General features: G+C 39.4%; 1 protein-coding gene across 1 annotated transcript; it reads left to right on the forward strand.

Moving 5' to 3' along the window:
- Window positions 1-14,701: 14,701 nt before the first annotated feature.
- LOC308513873 (Golgi-associated RAB2 interactor protein 6-like) lies at window positions 14,702-16,934 on the forward strand (the record flags this gene model as incomplete). Its single annotated transcript, XM_081083963.1, has 2 exons — window positions 14,702-15,325; window positions 16,033-16,934. 2 exons carry the CDS (start codon window positions 14,702-14,704, stop codon window positions 16,666-16,668), a joined length of 1,260 nt encoding a protein of 419 aa, XP_080940089.1. The 3' UTR covers window positions 16,669-16,934.
- Window positions 16,935-18,880: the final 1,946 nt, after the last annotated feature.

Consider the following 18,880-nt stretch of genomic DNA (forward strand, 5'->3'; position numbering starts at 1 on the left):
GCTGGTCAGCTCACCAAGCCCAGGCAAAACCACTGAAATAGAATAAGTGATGTAAGACAACATTAATTTATTTTAAAAGCACTTACTGAGTGTATCTTATTTGCCAGGGAGAGAGGCATGGGGCACAGATAGAGATGAGACTTATGGGGTAAAGCAGAGAAGATATAATTTAGGATTCCTTTGGTTGCAATTAATGGAATTTCTGACTCAACTAGTTCAAGCAAAAAGAGATGGTATTGAGATCTTTTATATATATATATTCATTGATTTCAGAGAGGAAGGGAGAGGGAGAAAACATCAATGATGAGAGAGAATCATCAATCAGCTGCCTCCTGCACGCCCCACACTTGGGATCGAGCCTACAATCCAGGCATGTGCCCTGACTGGGAACCAAACTGTGACCTCCTGGTTCATAGGTGGATGCTCAACCACTGAGCTATTCCGGCTGGGCTATATTGAGATCTTAATTGAGATCATTAAGATGTTCAAGGGGCCATCTGGTTTCAGGCATAGCTTGACTGGGGGCTCAAACAATGTCAGCAGGTATTCCCCACACCCACCCCCTAGCGACTTCAGGCTTACTTTTGCCCTTACTTTGTCCTACAGATGAGAGGTTGAGAGAACTCAAACAACCTCACAAGAGCACACAGTTCGGGAGTTGAATCTTACTGGCTCTGATTTTCCTGGCTTGGGAGTACTCATCCATGAAGCAGTCACTATGGCTAAAGGGATGGAATGTACCCATTAGCTTAGGCCAGGGCAGGTGCTGTAGCCTGGAGCCTACAGGTGGTGGAGCTGGCATAGGAGTAAGGGAATGGAGACTAGACAAACCAAAATCAGGGTCTTAATGTCACAAGAAGAGGGAATGAACCATTGGTGACAAATAAATGTTCACCGCCTGTATGGAAATAATTATTTCAATGTAATTAGTTATCTATAAGGGAGAAAAATAAGAGGGCAGGAAGTTTCCAAGTTTACTAAACATGATGTTTATGCTGAGTCCTGGACCTAAGTAGAAATAAGTCAGACAAATAGGGCAAAATGAATGCTATAGTAATGGTAAGAACAAGAAGAGGGCAGTTTGGGAGAATAATAAGGACTGTGTGACTGGAGAATTGGCTGTTGAAATTGTGTAAATGACAGAGGGAAGGAGAAAGTAGGGAAGAATAGGCAGGTTTGTGGTCTCTTCATGGGGAAGATCATGACTTGGGACTTCATTTATAGAGTGATGTGGTTCACTGAAGTTTTTCAAACAATATCCTAAGAAAAGAGTTGGCAAATTTTTTTCTGTAGAGGGCCAGTTAGTAAATCTATTAGGTTTGCAGGCCATATGGTTTCTCCTATTCACCTCTGCCATTGTAGTATCAAAGCAGCCGTAGACAATACATAAACAATCAAGCATGGTTGTGTTTCAACAACACTGTTTTTATGGACACTGGAAACTGAATTTCACAAAGTTTTCATGTCTCAGAAAAGATTATTCTTTAAATATTTTCAACCATTGTGCAATGTAAAAACCATTCTTAGTTTGAGGATAGTAAAAATAAATAAATAAATAATTTTTTTAAAAAAAAGAAAGAAGAGGTGGGCCAGATTTGGTCTGCGCACCTGTTCATAGTTTACCAACCCTGTTCTAAAATGATCAATTCTATGTTTATATAGATTAAAAAATGAAAGAAGCATTGGAATGAAAAGGAAGGAGGTGAGGAGAGCATTGTACTAGTCCAGGTTGAAGTTGGTACATTTTAGATGAGTAATTGAGAGTCTTAAGAAAGGTGACAAGGTAGCCTTTGTTACAGAGTGAGGCCCATGAAATAAATTAACCTGGAGTCAGTAGAAAGAGGGTGGGATGGAGGCTGGTGATTCAAGGAGGGAAAAAAGGAATTATGCAGTAGTGCCTCTTTATCCACAGTTTTGTTTTCTGTAGTTTCAGTTACACATGATCAACTGGGGTCTGAAAATATTAAATGGAAATTTTCAAAAATACACATTTGATAATTTTTATGTTGCACGCCATTCTAGGTTGTATACGAAATCTGGTGCCATCTTGCTCTGTCCTCCCAGGACCTGAATGATCTGCATACACTACCCATCTTATATCAGACCGATTGTTGAGCAATCACTGTGCTTGCGTTCAACTAACCCTTACTTTACTTACTAATGGTCCCAAAGCACAAGACTAGTGATGCTGGAAATTTGTACAGGGTGGGACAAAACTAGATTTTCAGTTGTTTGTATGAAAAATAATACAATAAATAATAATACAAGAATAAACTGTTCCATGTACTAACAACTGTAAACCTACTTTTGCTCCACCCTGTATATGTAAAAGTGAAGCAGTAAAGTGATTCCTTTAAGTGAAAGGCGATTACAGTACAGTAAGATATTTTGAGAAAGAGAGACAGAGAGTGAGAGAGGCTACATTCACATACTTTTATTAGATTACATTGTTCTATTTTATTATTAGTTATTGTTGTTAATCTTTTAATTAAGTATGCCTTAATAATACATTAGTAATGTCTTATATAATAAACTATTTAATAATTTCTAATGTATAAATTAGAAATTTATAAATTTTTCATAAGTATGTATGTATAAGAAAAATTACAGTATATATAGGGTCAATACTCTGCATGGTTTTAGATATTTACCAGGGTTCTTGCAACATATACCCTGTGGGCAAGAGGAGACTATTGTACAATCCTAGAGGGTAGGATGTATTTCCTGAGACTTGAGGGGTGTGGCTGGGGGTGAGGGTCTGTTCTGTGGTGTAAATACAGAAAGTGCCAAGGCCTTTGGGTGTAGATACTTAGAGTTAGGGACTGAGCTTGGTGCCCAAGGAATGGATGCTGTTAGAGGAAGAGATGGTTTTCAATTGCTCTTCGGTGGCTTCTCTAGAGAAAAAGAATCTCAATGTAGCCATTATTGACTGAATACCAAAAGTCTTCCTTCTTATCCTAGATTTTTATAAGTCCCCGTGTTTTTTAATAGTTTTAAGAGAAGGTATCTTTACAAACTAAGTGGGTAGATCCTGAGCCAGATTAAATTTCAAGAAATGTGATTTTTCTGAATGCTAGTGTTGTAGACAAATTCACATCAATGACTAATAGACTATTTGATTTTTTGCTAAAAGTATTTTAACTGTGAGACTGCACTAAATCTCTGCTTATTGATTCTAGTTAGTTGGAATTTACTATAGGATAAGCATATTTCATCCTTAACCAAATAAAAAAATTCCAATTACATATAGCAGCAAAGAGGCATCTCTGTCATGTTGAAAATGCAGTCTCTCTGTACTAGTATAAAGGGAGAAAGTAAAGATCACTTGATATAAACATGATCCATCCCGAAAAAAGAAACTCCAGGCTTGGGTCCTTCATCCTTTGAACCATAACAGAATCCACCCATATGTAGCATAGTCTGTAACTAATGTGTTCATATTTGAAGCACAGCATGGTGCTACAATGAATGTAGAATTCCTTTGTATGATAATTTTTCAAGTAGAAAAGAATTCATAGGCATAAGAGAATGCTTACTTTAATGCATTTGGAACCTTCATTTGATTTGTAGTATCCTTTAGATTAAAGTTAAATTGAAAAGGCTTTATATGATTAAATTCTTTCTGAGATTTTTTTCAAAGGGGCTATTCAATGAAGTATTGCTAATGGCCACTTAATCATCCAACTAAGGCGCAGATATAGTACTGTGAAAAGTAAAATAGTTTGCTCAAGGCTACTCTACTCAGGTAAAAGTAAGTGGAAATCTTAACGTTCCTAACTTAGCTCTCATCTCTACCATTATTAGTGTCTGTTTTCTCAATATGCACAATTTATATGAGCATATATGCACCTTTATCTTTTGGGGTAATTTCTCCCCCCCCTCCCCCAATGAGATGAAAACCTTTTATTGAAAAATAAAAGCAAAATTTGTCTTACATAACATGTTAATTCCAGTTTAACTTGCTAAACTCTTTTCTTTAATTTAAATTCTTTATTGTTTAAAGTATTACATGTCTCCTTTTTCCCCCATTGACCTCTCCCCTGCCATTCCCAGCCCTCAGAACATGCCCTCACCCCCCTACTATCTGTGTCCATGGGTTATGCTCATATGCATGCATACAAGTCCTTTGGTTGATCTCTTACCCCTGCTTCCCTCCTCTGCTTTCCCTCTGAAGTTTGATGGTCTGTTTGTTGCTTTTATGCCTCTGGATCTATTTTTGTTCATCAGTTTATATTGTTCATTATATTTTACAAATGAGTGAGATAATATGATATATTTCTCCAACTGGCTTATTTTGCTTAGCATAATGCTCTCCAGGTCCATCCATGCTGTTGAAAATGGTAAGAGTTCTTCCTTTTTACAGCAGTATTCCATTGTGTAGATGTACCACCAGTTTTTAATCCACTCATCTGCTGTTGGGCACTTGGGTTGTTTCCAAATCTTAGCTATTGTAAATTGTGCTGCTATGAACATAGTGGTGCATATATCCTTTCTGATTAGTGTTTCTAATTTCTTGGGATATATCCTTGAACTGGTATTACTGGGTAAAATGGAAGTTCCATTTTTAATTTTTTGAGGAAACTCCATACTGTTTTCCACAGTGGCTGTACCACCAGCAGTGCATGAAGATTCCTTTTTCCCACCAGCATTCCCACCAGCAGTGCATGAGGGTTCCTTTTTCTCCACATCCTTGCCAGTACTTGTCGTTTGTCGATTTGTTGATGATAGCCATTCTGGCAGTTGTGAGATGGTACCTCATTGACCTTTTGATTTGCATCTCTCAGATGATGAGTGACTTTGAGCATGTTTTCATATGTCTCTTGGCCTTCTGTATGTCCTCTTTTGAAAAGTGTCTATTTAGGTCCTTTGCCCATTTTTTGATTGGATTGTTTATCTTTCTTTTTTTAAGTTGTATGTGTCCTCTCTAAAATTCAGAGATTAAACCCTTATGGACAATAACATTGGCAAATATGTTCTCCCATACAGTGGGCTCTCTTTTTATTCTGTTGATGGTTTCTTTTGCTGTGCAGAAGCTTTTTATTTTAATGTAGTCCCATTTGTTTATTTTCTCTTTAGTTTCCATTGCCCTAGGAGCTGTATCGGTAAAGTTATTATTATGACATATGTCTGCTATTTTGCTGCCTATGGATTCTTCTATGATTTTTATAGTTTCCATCTTACATTTAAGTCCTTTATGCATTTTGAGTTTATTTTTGTGTATGGTGTAAGTGGGTGGTTTAGTTTCTTTCTTTCTTTTTCTTTTCTTTCTTTTTTTTTTTTTTTGCATGTATCTGTCCAATTTTCCCAGCACCATTTATTGAAAAGACTGTCTTGACTTCATTGCTCTTGCCTCCTTTGTCAAATATTAACTGAGCATAATGGCTTGGGTTGACTTCTGGGTTCTCTGTTCTGTTCCATTGGTCTACTAGTATATGTATGTTCTTGTGCCAGTACCAGGCAGTTTTGAGAACGGTGGCTTTGCAATATAGCCTGATATCTAGTTTTGTGATCCCTCCAACTTTGTTCTTCTTGCTCAAAATTGCCGCAGCTATTCTAGGTCTTTTTTTATTCCAGGTGAATTTTTGGAGAGTTTGTTCTAGGTCTGTGAAATATGCCATTAGTATTTTAATGGGAATTGCATTGAATCTATAGATTGCTTTGGGTAGAATGAACATTTTAATGATATTGATTTTGCCAATCCATGAACACAGTATATTCTTCCATTTGTTTATGTCTTCCTCTGTCTCTTTTTCAACATCCTGTAGTTTTCCTGAGTACAGGTCTTTTACCTCCTTATTAAGTTTAGTGCTAGGTATCTTAATTTTTTTGGTTCAGTGGTAAATGCGATTATTTTTTAGTTTCTCTTTCTGTGAGTTCATTATGGGCGTATAAAAAGGCAATAGATTTCTGGGTGTTAATTTTGTATCCTGCTACATTGCCGAATTCATTTATTAAGTTTAGTAGTTTCTTGATGGTGTCTTTAGAATTTTCTATGTACAATATGATGTCATCTGTGAATAATGACAACTTTACTTCTTCTTTTCCAATTTGGATGCCTTTTATTTCTTCTTCTTGTCTGATCACTATGGTTAGCACTTCCAGTACTATGTCGAACAGATGTGGTGAAAGTGGGCATCCCTGTCTTGTTCCTGTTCTTAGGGGAAATGGTTTTAGTTTTTGCCCATTGAGTATGATGTTGGTTGCAGGTTTGTCATATAAGGCTTTTATTATGTTGAGGTATGATCCCTCTATTCCTACTTTGCTGAGAGTTTTTTTCAAGAAAGAGTGTTGAATTTTGTCAAATGCTTTTTCTGCATTACTTGATATGATTATGTGATTTCTGTCTCTCAATTGATTTATGTGATGTATCATATTTGTTGATTTGCAGATATTGTACCAGCCTTGCATCCCGGGAATAAATCCCACTTGTTCATGGTGTATGATCTTTCTAATGTAATGATGGATCCAATTTGCTAGAATTTTGTTGAGGATTTTAGCATCTATGTTCATCAGGTATATTGGCCTGTAATTCTCTTTTTTTGTGGTGTTTTTATCTGGTTTTGGGATTAGGGTAAGGCTGGCTTCATAGAAAAAGTTCGGAAGTATGCCTTTATCTTGAATTTTTTTGGAATAGTCTGAGGAGGATAGGTTTTAGTTCTTCTTTGAATGTTTGGTAAAACTCCCCTGTGAAGCTGTCCAGACCAGGGCTTTTGTTTGCTGGAAGTGTTTTGATTACTGCTTCAATTTCATCAGTAGTTATGGGCCAATTCAGGTTTTTAAATTCTTCCTGATTGAGTTTTGGAAGCTTGTATTTTTCTAGGAATATGTCCATTACATCTAGGTTACCAGTTTGTTGGAGTAGAGTTGTCCGTAGTGTATTTTTGCAATCTTTTGTATGTCTGTGGAGTAGGTTGTTACTTTACCTCTGTCATTTCTGATTTTGTTTATTTGGGTCCTCTCTCTTTGTTTCTTGGTGAGCCTTGCTAGAGATTCATTAATCTTGTTGAAATAGCTCATGGTTTTATCGATCTTTTGTATTTTTTTTTTGTCTCTATGTCATTTATTTCCACTCTGATCTTTATTATTTCCATCCTTCTGCTTTCTCTGGGCTTTTCTTATTGTTCTCTTTCTAATTCTTTAAGTTGTAGGGTTAGATAATTCATTATCATTTTTTCTTGTTTTTTGAGGTAGGCCTGTAGAGCTATGAACTTCCTTCTCAGGACTGCTTTCACTGTGTCCCATAGTTTTTTGATGTTTTTTCATTGTCATTTGTTTCCAGGATGCTTTTTATTTTTTCTTTGATCTCTTTGGTAACTGAATTATTGTTTAATAGTATGCCATTTAGCCTCCAAGTGCTTGATTTATTTTCATTGTACTTGATTTCTAATTTTATGCCATTGTGATCTGAGAAGATGCTTGATATGATTTCAGTCTTCTTGAATTTGAAGAGACTTTCCTGTGTCCCAATATGTAGTCTGTCTTTGAAAATGTCCTGTGTGCACTTGAGAAGAATGTATATTCTGTAGCTTTGGGGTGAAATGATGTGAAGATGTCAATTAATTCCATCTGATCTAGTGAGTCATTTAGGATTGCTATTTCTTTGCTGATTTTTTGTTTAGAGGATTTATCTAGTGGTGTCAATGGAGTATTAACATCCCCTACAATAACTGTATTGTTGTCAATCTCTCCCTTGATATCTTCCAGAAGATTTTTTAAATGTATTTGGGTGCTCCTATATTGGGTGCATATATGTTTACCAGAGTTATATCCTCTTGTTGAATTGCTCCCTTTAGTATTATGAAGTGGACCTCCTTATCTCTTGTTATAGCCTTCACTTTGAGGTCTATTTTGTCAGATATAAGTATTGTTACCCCAGCTTATTTTTCATTTCTATTTGCTGAAAAAAAAATTTTTTCATCCCTGCACTATCAGTCTGTGTGTGTCCCTTGTTCTAAGGTGGGTCTCTTGTAGACAGCAATATGTGGGTCATGTTTTCTTATCACTCAGCTACCCTATGTATTTTGATTGGAGCATTTAATCCATTTATGTTTAAGGTTATTATTGATAGGTACTTGTTTGTTGCCATTTTTATTCTTTATGCCTGTATTCCTTCTTCCCTTTCTATTTTATCATTTTACAGCAGTCCCTTTCAAATTTCTTGCATTGCTGGCTTGATGTTAATAAACTCCTTTAGCATTTTTTTTTTTTTTTTTGTCTGTGAAGCTCCTGATTTCACCTTCAATTTTGAATGATAGCCTTACTGGATAGAGTATTCTTGGATTCAGTCCCTTGCTTTGCATCCTTTGTATATTTCATTCCATTTTCTTCTGGCCTGATATGCTTCTGCTGAGAAATCAGTTGATAGTCTAATGGGAGATTCCTTGTAGGTAACTTTCTGTCTCTCTCTGTCAGCCTTTAAAATTCTGATTTGTCATTGATGTTTGCCAATTTAATTATGATGTGTCTTGCTGTCAGTCTTTTTGGGTTCATCTTGTTTGGGACTCTGTGTGCTTCTTTGACTTGTGTGAATTTTTTCTTCCCCAAATGAGAGAAGTTTTCTGTCATTATTTCTTCAAACAGGTTTTCTATTCCTTGCTCAGCTTCCTCTCCTTCTGGCACTGCTATTATGCAGATGTTGTTTGGTTTTGTATTGTCCCAAAGCTCCCTTAGGCTCTCCTCCTGCTTTTTTAGTTTTCTTTCCAGTTGCTGCTCTGCTTGGGTGTTTTTCTACCTTGTCTTCTAACTCGCTGATGTGGTCCTTAGCTCCTAGTCTGATGTTGAAACTTTTCAATGTGTTCTTTATTGAAGTGATGTCATTTTTTATTTCTTTGTGGTTCTTCTTCATTTCCTCTTGATTCTTACACATGTTGTTGAATTTGTCTTCTATTCTTTTCAGACTCCTTTTAACCATTGCTCTGAATTCTTTTTCTGACAAATTGTTTGCCTACATTTCATTTATTTCCTTTTCTGGTGAACCCTCCTTTTCTTTTGCATGGGGGGTTGTTTCTTTGTCTCCCCATTTTTGCTATTCCTTTGTGATTATTTCTATGTATTAACTCAAACTGCTATGCCACCAAGATTTTTTGAGTTTGTCTTATATAGATGTTTTGTGGGGCTCAGTGATGCAATCTCTCGGTCTTCTGGGCTGGGTATTCTAGGGATGCTCCCTACTTGAGATATTTGGGTTCTCTTGGTGTAGTTGGGTCTTGAGTGTTACTGTCCTGTTTGTGGATGGAGTCTCCTCTCAGGGTGTCTGGTTATATGGCTTGCTCTCTACCATGTTGACCAAACAGCACAACATACAACTTGACAAAACAACCACAAAGGGAACAAAACATGGATATACTCATGACACTGATAACCCCAATAAAAGTGTCCACCAGAGAAAAGAGAATTAGGAGAGCAAAAAGAGCAAAAATGATATTGAGAAGAGGAAAAATGTAAGAGAGAAAAGAAAAAGAAGCAAAAAGAAAAGGGGAAAAATATATATGGGAAGAAAACACCAGAAAACAAACAAATAAACCAAAAAATAATGCAAACAATAAACAGCCAGAAAAAGGGGAGGGACAGAATCTGTAGAGGCAGAGCTTATATACAGAAAGAAAGGTTAAAAAAAATGAATGAATAGGAGAAGGACCATGGTTCAGTATAGAGGAGGTAGAAAGAGAATTAGTGGATAAGAAGAAAAATAGAAAGATAAAAATTAAATAAAAAAATAAAAAGATAAAACAAAAAAATTTTAATTTATCTATTTATTCATTTATTTTGGGAAAAGGAGAATAGAGGGGAGAGCAGATAGGCTTGAGTTTAGTGAGTAAAACTAATTAGGAGAAGAAGAAAGCGAGAGAGGAGAGAAAAACAGAATCATAACAAATTGTCTAGTACTTTAATGGTTTTAAAAAGAAAAGGCAAGAAGAGCCCTTGTCGCTTTTCTGACCTGATCACAGTTTGTGTAGTGGATTAAAAAAGAAAAAAAATTGTTAAAAGTTTGTAGCAAGGGAGTATGTGTTTAAAAGAAATCTCCTTTTTTGTGTGTGTTTTTCCTTTTTTCCCAATGGGGAACCTAAATCTGTTTTAATTGCACAGACACACGGACAGAAAGTCATTTTGTGTCTGCCAAGTGTGGTACCTTCCTTTGTTTATTTGCTATTAAACTGTTTGAGAAGAAAAAAAAAATTGACTAGTGAAGAAAGAGAAAAGAGAAGGGTGCCTGGACTTGGAGTTGGGGAGAAGAAATTAGAGATATGAGTAAGAAAACAGAGATAATAATAATATTAAAACGTAAAAAAAAAAAAAACACAAATAAAGAGGATCAATTTTTAATAAGGTGTAAAAAGAAAGGAAAGAGAAAAACTAAAGCAGGGACAGGAGAAGAGAAAACAGAATGGAAAAGGGTGAATAGAGGAAGAAAAGGGAAAAAAAATAAAAAAATAAGATAAAATAAAATAACAATAAAAAATAAAAATTGAAGGAAGAAAAAATTATACAAAAAAATAAAAGATAAAAAAAAGAAACAAAAATAATTTTTTAAAAAATGGTAAAAAATAAAAAAGTGTTGTTCACTTCAGCTGAGTTTTAAGGCCCCACGGGCATTAAAGACCCCAGTCTTCTGTTCTGCCTGCCACTTCTCAGTTTCCTGTTAGGTAGTCTGCACTGTGTTGAAGATCCAAGCAATCCACTGCTCCTCTGTCTCTGTCTCCACAGCCTTGGCTGCCAGCAGCTGGGACCAGCCTGCCCACTTTGCCTGTCTGCCTGCTTTCACTCTTAATCACTCAAGCATCTGTTTCTGACGGGCTTTAGGTGGGGGTGGTGCTGTTTCACTTTCAGGGACTGAACAGCCCCTTTTCAACCCAGCTCCTGAGGGCTCTTTGGGGCTATTCAGAGTCTTTGTTTCCTCTGAAAAGCTCTAGGTGTAGGCTGGGTGTGGCTGTATTAGCTGCCTTGAGGCTGCTGAGAGGGGCTGGCTCTTCAGAAGAAAAATGGCTGCTTAGGTTTGGAGGGTCTGAAATGTCTCAATGCTGGATTCCTGGTCACCTCTCCCTGTCCTGCCCCCCTCCACAGCCTCTCCCCAGACTCCACAAATTTGCACCTCTACCTGCATAGTAGCCTTGGTGAGTGTTTGTAATTGAAAGGTCCTATGAACTGGGTTTAGTGAATAAAAGAAAGGACAAAACAGAGGCAAAATAACCACTCAACTTGACTATGAGTTTCTCTCCTCCTGGCACTGTGCAACTCAGGCAGCTCTTCAGGCCACCTTTCTGGGTGCAGCCTTTCGTGGCTGTGGACTTAGATCTAGAATCCCCAACCACCAGCAGCCCTGTGGACTTCCTTTCCATGGTCAGATGTTACGCCTGTCCCTAATGGATGTGGCCTTGGTGCAGTGCAGCCTCCTTATGTCCCTCTTGGCCTGGTGGTCGCCCGTCGCTCTCCGGTCCAGATCCCCGATCCTGCCATTCTCCAAGCATTCTCTGACCTTTCCGGCTATGAACTGTCTCACCAGCTGTGTCTAATTTGCCAATTCGGCTGGATGTTATTGATTTAGTTGCTCCTTCTATCTGCTGCAGGATAAGGCACAGGACACATCTGCCTATTCGGCCTCCATTTTTCTGCTCATTTTTAGTAAACTCTTAATGCAGTTTAATTTTTTGTTCCCTGTAGGCAACAAATAAACTGCTAGACCTGATAAATGAATTCAGTAAAGTAGCAGGAAATAAAATAAATATCCAGGAATCAGTTGCATTTTTATATACCAATAATGAATTATCAGAAAGGGAAACTAAGAAAACAACTCTATTCAAAATTGCTTTAAAAAAATACCTAGGAATATATTTAATCAAGGATGTAAAAGACCTGTACTAAAAAAAATTATAAAAAACTAAATAAAGAAACTGAAGAAAACACAAATAAGTGGAAGCAATACTGTATTCATGGATAGGAAGAATTAACACAATTAAAATGTATATACTACCCAAAGCAATCTACAAATTCAGCACAACTTCTATCAAGATATCAATGACGTATTCCATAGAAATGGAACAAATATTCCAAAAATCTATATGGAACGACAAAAGATCCCAAGTAGCACCAGTAATCTTGTGAAAGAACAAAGTTGGAGGAATCATGCTACTATACTACAAGCCCATAGTTATCAAAACAGCATGGTACTGGCATAAAAAAAACACACACCCCAATCATTTAGATAAATGGAATAGAATAGAAAGCCCAGAAATAAACCCACCCCTTATAGTCAATTAGTATTTGACAAAGGAGGCAAAAACATACAAGATGCTAAAGATAGTCTATTCAATAAATGGTATTGGAAAAATTGGACAATACATGCAAAAAATAAAACTAGACCAGTTTCTTACACCACACACAAGAATAAACTCAAAATGGACTAAATATTTAAAGGTTAGACTTGAAACCATAAAAATCCTAGAGGAAAATAGGTAGTAAAATCTCAGACATTTCTCTTAGCAACACATTTTCTAATATATCTCCTTGGGCAAGGGAAATGAAAGAAAAAATAAACAAGTGGGACTACATCAAACTGAAAAGGTTTTGCACAGCACAGGAAACCATCCACAAAATGAAAAGACAACTTACTGAATAGTAGAAAATAATAACCAAATTGATAAAGAACTTATATAACTCAACACCATAAAACAAACAACCCAATTAAAAAATGACCTGAATAGACATTTAACAAAGAGGACACGCAGATTGCCAGTAGACATAAAAAATGCTCAATGTCACTAATCAGAAAGATGTAAATTAAAACCACAATGAAATATCACCTCAAATAAACTGCTAGACCTGATAAATGAATTCAGTAAAGTAGCAGGAAATAAAATAAATATCCAGGAATCAGTTGCACCTGTCAGAATGGCTATCATCCATCAGTAAGTCAACAAACAAGCGTAGATGAGGATGTGGAGAAAAGGGGGCCGTAGTGCACTATTGGTGGGAAATTAGTATGGAGTTACCTCAAAAATTAAAAATGGAACTGTGTTATGACCCAGCAATTCCATTTCTGGGAATTTATCCAAAGAAACCTGAAACATGAATTTGAAAGAATATATGGACCCCCTATGTTCATTGCAGCGTAACTTACAATAGCCTATATTTGGAAGCAGCCCAAGTGTCCATCAGTAAATGAGTGGATAAAAAAAGCTGTGGTGCCTTTACTACAGTGGAATACTACTCAGCCATAAAAAGGAAATAATTTTACCCTTTGCAATAGCATGAATGGACCTGGAGAACATTATGCCAAATGAAATAAGCCAGTCAGAGAAAGACAAGTACTATATGATTTCATTCATATGTGGGATTTAATGAACAAACTGAACTAATAAGCAAAATAGAGACAGACTCATAGATAGAAAACAGGCTGACAGCTGTCAGGAGAGGGGGAGTGGAGGGTGGAAGGATTGAGCAAAAAAGAAAAACAAGAGAAAGAACTCATTGACATGGACAACAGTGTGCTGATTGTGGGGAGGAGGGGGTTGGGGGATGTGGAAGAGGGTCTGGGGGTCTAAATGGTGATGGAAAAAATAAAATAAAAATTTTAAAAAGGCCCACCTGGATAATCCAGGACAATCTTCCCAAGAGCCTTAATTTAATTATATTTGTAAAGACCCTTTTTCTAAATAAGATAATATTCATAGGTTCCAGGGATTAGGACATGGATATTTGGGGGGGGGGGTGGTTTACCCCCATTCAACTCACTAAAGATCTTGATATTTTTTTCTCGTGAATTTAAATGACCTTTATTTTGTTTTCTATAATGGCTAATTAACCTTTGCATATTTGATAAAGAATATTTTGGCAAGTGGCAAAAAATATATGTTTCCAGAAAAACATGAAGAAGCCCAATAATTCAGTTTTCAAGAAAGCAGTTTATACATGTATACAACTAAATGCTGCAGGCTTGAGAAAGATAAGGCTATTCCTAGAAAATCTTTCCCTGTTAAACCTTTAGGTACATTCTTTTTTTTTTTTTAATATATATTTTATTGATTTTTTACAGAGAGGAAGGGAGAGAGATAGAGAGTTAGAAACATCGATGAGAGAGAATCATCGATCAGCTGCCTCCTGCACATCTCCTACTGGGGATATATGCCTGCAACCCAGGTACATGCCCTTGACTGGAATCGAACCTGGGACCTCTCAGTCCGCAGGCCGACGCTCTATCCACTGAGCCAAACCGGTTTCGGCTTTAGGTACATTCTTAAATGCAAACTTGGTGACGGAAGTTAATGTTTCACTGAAATTCTAGGATAACTATGAAAGAAAACATTAAGCAAAAGCTCAAAACCACATTCAATTCTTAGAAAGCCTTAAATGTTTGTCACCTAGGAGTATCACCTCTCTAGAGTAATAAAAGATACTTTTCGCGTGACGGCTAGTAATTTACATATCATTGCCTGTGGTAGCTGCGTGCAAACAAGTGGCCTTGAAGAAGCATAGTGTGTTTCAGATAGCAAAAGCCATCAGAACGTGGTACGCTCCGGGCCTTTGTGCGGCTGCTGTTTGCAGCAGGGTGCTGTCCCTCCCCGTGGAGGCAGCTGTAAGGGATGAGGACACAGTGCTGTGTGTGACAGCTGGCCGCAGGTCACAATGGACAGCAAAAGCTTACAGGTGGCCAGTGAGAGGCTGTGGCAGAGGTTCTGGGGAGGACATGCAGTGGTCTTAGGGAAAGATGGACCTGGGTAGCAACATGATGCTGTGGCAGGGCAGCCACGTGCTGCCCATGTTCCGAGGCTCCGTGGGGAAGCTGCAGCGGCAGCTGTGCAAGGGCGAGTTCGCCATGTTCAAGGACATTCTCATGTTTGAGAGTGACTTCATCCAGATCAACAAAAGAGGAGAAGTGATCGGCATGCACAACAATGCGGGCATGGTCACCGTGGGCATCGCATACACCAGCCCTGACCTCACAATCCCTGATGTCATGCTGCTGGCACGACCGGCTGTGAGCTGTGCGGACTGCACGGGACATGACCCACGCACCCACTGCCTCCGTGGCAAGGGGCTCAAGCCAGCGAAGATCTTGGAGCTGACCAGGCTGCTTCCTTTGCGGCTTGTGAAGTTGTCGATCCACAGCCGTGAGAACAAACAGCTCCACTTGAAGCTGGCCAGTGGCAGCTCTTTTTACCTACAATTATACTCCCCTTCAAATGCAAAAGAAGATCTGTTTGCACACTGGGAAGACCTGGTGTTCTTCCTGAGACCGCCCGTGGAGGCTTACAGCGGCACCCAGGCCGTACCAGCTTGTGACATGATGGACATACTTACATTGGAGACAGAGGACAGAAAGAGCCCAGCCGTAAGTTTTTGTGGGAACTCAGAGAGGGGCCCGAGTGCTTCGGGAGGGCAACTGAAGGCTCTGGGGCTGCTCTCCTGGGCTGGCTGGGGAAGCACTGCATGTGGATGGGCTCTGGCCAGATGAGCCACTATGTGGAGGCCTTGCCACAGTTGGGGGGGAGGCGGGGTAGGGGGGCGAATGCTTCTGAATACCCGAGATCCCTTAGATGTCCTGACCCCATCGCCGACATTATAATGCTGCCAATAGCATCTGTTCTGGAACACATACTGCCGTGGACTCAGGCCGTCTGATCGGTTGTGGGACATTTTTAACTCTGAGAAAGCCCTTTCTTTATTTGCACCATGAACTGATTTTTGTATAAATCTGTGGCATTGTAGCATGCTTGGCACACAGGTGCACAATTTGTTAGCCGGTAGCTATCAGAATGTAAAATGGCCATAGCTTTTGCCCAGCCGTCTCCCTTTAGGAATCTGTTCTGTAGAAATGCTAAGACGAGAGCGTAAAATAGAAGTACAAGGATGCTCACTGGTGAGTCCCCTAGTGTTCTCTGGCACTGGAACTTGTTTGTCTCCAAACAAAACCACAGTGACCCTTGTGGGGATGCTAGAGGGGGGTTCCTGCATCTTCTGGGAGACTGGACTTGGTGACAGCCCTATCTAGTCTCACTTATTTTCTTCTCTACTTCCCTGTTTCTCCTCTCGGCACAGGCCATGGAGTTCCATAGAGAAGGTGCCCAAGACCAGGTCAGCATCAGAAGCCTTCACATGGCCACTGAGTTGTCTGGGGCCACCTCTCTTGCTTATGCTGGTGGGGAAGGAGTGCAACAATATTCTTCATGGGACAACCTTGTGCTTAAGGACACGCTGTCTTTCCTAACCCCGGCACCAGCAGGGCCTGACCAGGCGGCAGTGCCGGAGGTAGCAGCAGCACTAACACCCGAGGGCAGTGTGAGTTCGGTTGTAGGAGGGGAGATGACCAACAGACCTGTTACAGAGACCTTGGAAGGTCCAGGAGCCGGGCCCTTCGTCTCAGCCTGCCAGAGTAAAGACAATGAAGACCAGAGTGAAGAGAATGGAGATCAGAAAGTCTCCCAATGCCAAGCTGAAGCCCTTAGGAAGGAAAACGAAAAGGAGAAAACTCACACCAAAAAGCCCTCCCATTCTGGTAGGGAGTGGGAGGACAAATCAATCCCAAGATCTCATGGAACCACTCAGGGAGATCAAAAGAAGAAAGACCAGAGCAGCCCAGGGGGCAAAGTGCATGGCTCCTCCCCCCAGGAATACAACAGCCTCAGTGTCACCCAAAAGAGGTCTAGATCATCTCAAAAGTCAAAAAGGAGATGATCTAGAACTAGTTTGGGGAGGGGCGCCATCATCTGGAGATCTGTTCCTCATCCCTCCCCCATTCTGCAACTCTCCCGAGTCTAGGAGGGAACACTAGCCATTCATGGGACATGTGCATATCGACTTGAATGGATCTCCAGTGTTATCATCCACCCCTTTCAAGATGGGAAAACAACTTTTCTGAAGTGGGTCAGCTCTTTCATTTCTTGAAACAAATAAATGTCTGCTCTATTCCTTAAAAAATAAAGAATTTATAAATTCGTCTGATATGGCCTCAAAGAAATTCCAGTCTGGCTCCCTTCTCCCTATCTAAGTTGAAGTGAGCATGTGATTGCTAGCATATGCTTGGTTGTTTGGACAAGAAAATCAAAATGCCCAGAGTTTGGTGTGCCTGGAGGTATTACTGTGCATCAGATTGCCAATATGTTGAGCTTTCCAGTGTGTGAAAATGACTATAACTGAAGTATTACATACTGCGTGTTAGTAATAATTTGTGTCTAGAGATTTTAGTGGATTTGGAATGGTCCATTTGTCTAGAGTACTTGTTTTTTTTTTTTTTTTCCCAAATATTGTTTGTCTGGCACAACTGTGTGTTTGAAGAGGTAACTGAATTATTAGTATGTATAGAGTGGTACATTTGTTTGGGTGCATTTTAGCACTGGCCATACTATGTAATTTACCACCACTTCTTCCCCATCCTAAAAAGTTTCAATCATGGCCTGTTCTTCTAGCTGATAATGTGACCCAAAGCAAACATGGTTGTTGGTCTTGCTGGGATGCAGTTTCTCAATGCACCAGCACGATCCCTGGTGCAGATGTCAGGCCATCGGAAGCATCCCAGCCACATGAGATGGTGAGTCCATAACTATACCCTATCACAACTGTACCCTACTTGCCACAATTCTAAAGTGCACACTCAGTACTCCCACAGGGAAGACAGCCATTAATTCTTCCCTTGAGAGTCTCACATTCTAGACTCTCATCCTCTCATTGCAGCTCTACCCAAGGCTGAGGGCTTCTAAACAACTGTCAGCCCAATAGCTCCCTCCAGCCTCTGCATCTGAACATGATGAGGGCTTGTAAGAGGCTAGAAATCAGGCTTTTTCAGAGGGAGTGTAAAACCAGATTAGATAATTTGGGCTTCACGCCAGTCTTTCCCATTGGAAGGATGTCTGACCTTGAATGTAATATTTAACCTCCCTAAATGTTAGGAATGGTAATCTATAATAATAGAAGCATAATATGCTAATTTGACCAGATGTCCTTTAGGATGACCTTCCGGACGAAGCAGGGGCTGCGAGGGAAGCCTGGGTCCCAGATGTGGGAGGGAAGCCCGTGCTGGCAGCCAGGTAAGGAAGGGTTGGGGAAGGAAGGCCTACTCTTGCACAAATTTCAAGCATTGGGCCTCTAGTAATAATAACAATAATAGTAATAAAGGGTATTGTAAAGGTTAGTCTTGAGTTCAAAGCAATTATTCACAATGCACAGTTCCCAAAATCCTTGGGTGCTACCAGGAACACAATTCAAGCATGGGTTATTCAGCCATCACAGGAGCTGGTTTCAGGGTGGTGTCAGGAGATCTGGTAGCTGCTTCAGAGCCTCACGTTGGGTGCCATGGAATGTCAACTGCCAATTCAAAGGCCAACAGGAACCCCAGTTTGGGAGATGGTGCAGAAGGAAAGTTCATTCTGTATGAACAGCTCCACAGCCGTCAGTCATCTGCGGGGCCACGCCCTCTTCAAGGAGCAGCTCCACTGTGTGTGCTCCAGTCCGCAGGGCAGTTCCATTCTGCTGTAGCCAGGCCGCTTCAGTGTTCCAATGCCCTGGGAAATGCAGTCATCAGTCTTCATCTTCAGTGGAAAGTGCACTCTGGGTAATTTCCAATGAAGGAGAAATAAAGCTATTCTGCTTAACATGTTTTCCTCTCTACTTGGAATTTTTTCAATCCATAATTTTTTTATTTGAAAATAGGTCATGAGTACCTTTTTCTAGAAAAGACATTGGACTAGATGTCTGAGAAACAAAATCAATAATAAGGAAGCCAAAACATAGTCTAAAGGAATGGTATGCACAGGATGGACAAGGATAAGCTTCATTAACATGAGTCTGGAACTTGTTAGAAATGCAAAATCAGGCCCCAAACTTCACCCAACAATCTATGTTTTAACAACCCCTCCTGTGATTCTGATTTACATGCAGGTTTGAGAACCAG

The sequence above is a fragment of the Myotis nattereri genome (genome assembly GCF_964212035.1).
Source record: "Myotis nattereri genome assembly, chromosome: 2".
Classification (NCBI taxonomy): domain Eukaryota; kingdom Metazoa; phylum Chordata; class Mammalia; order Chiroptera; family Vespertilionidae; genus Myotis; species Myotis nattereri.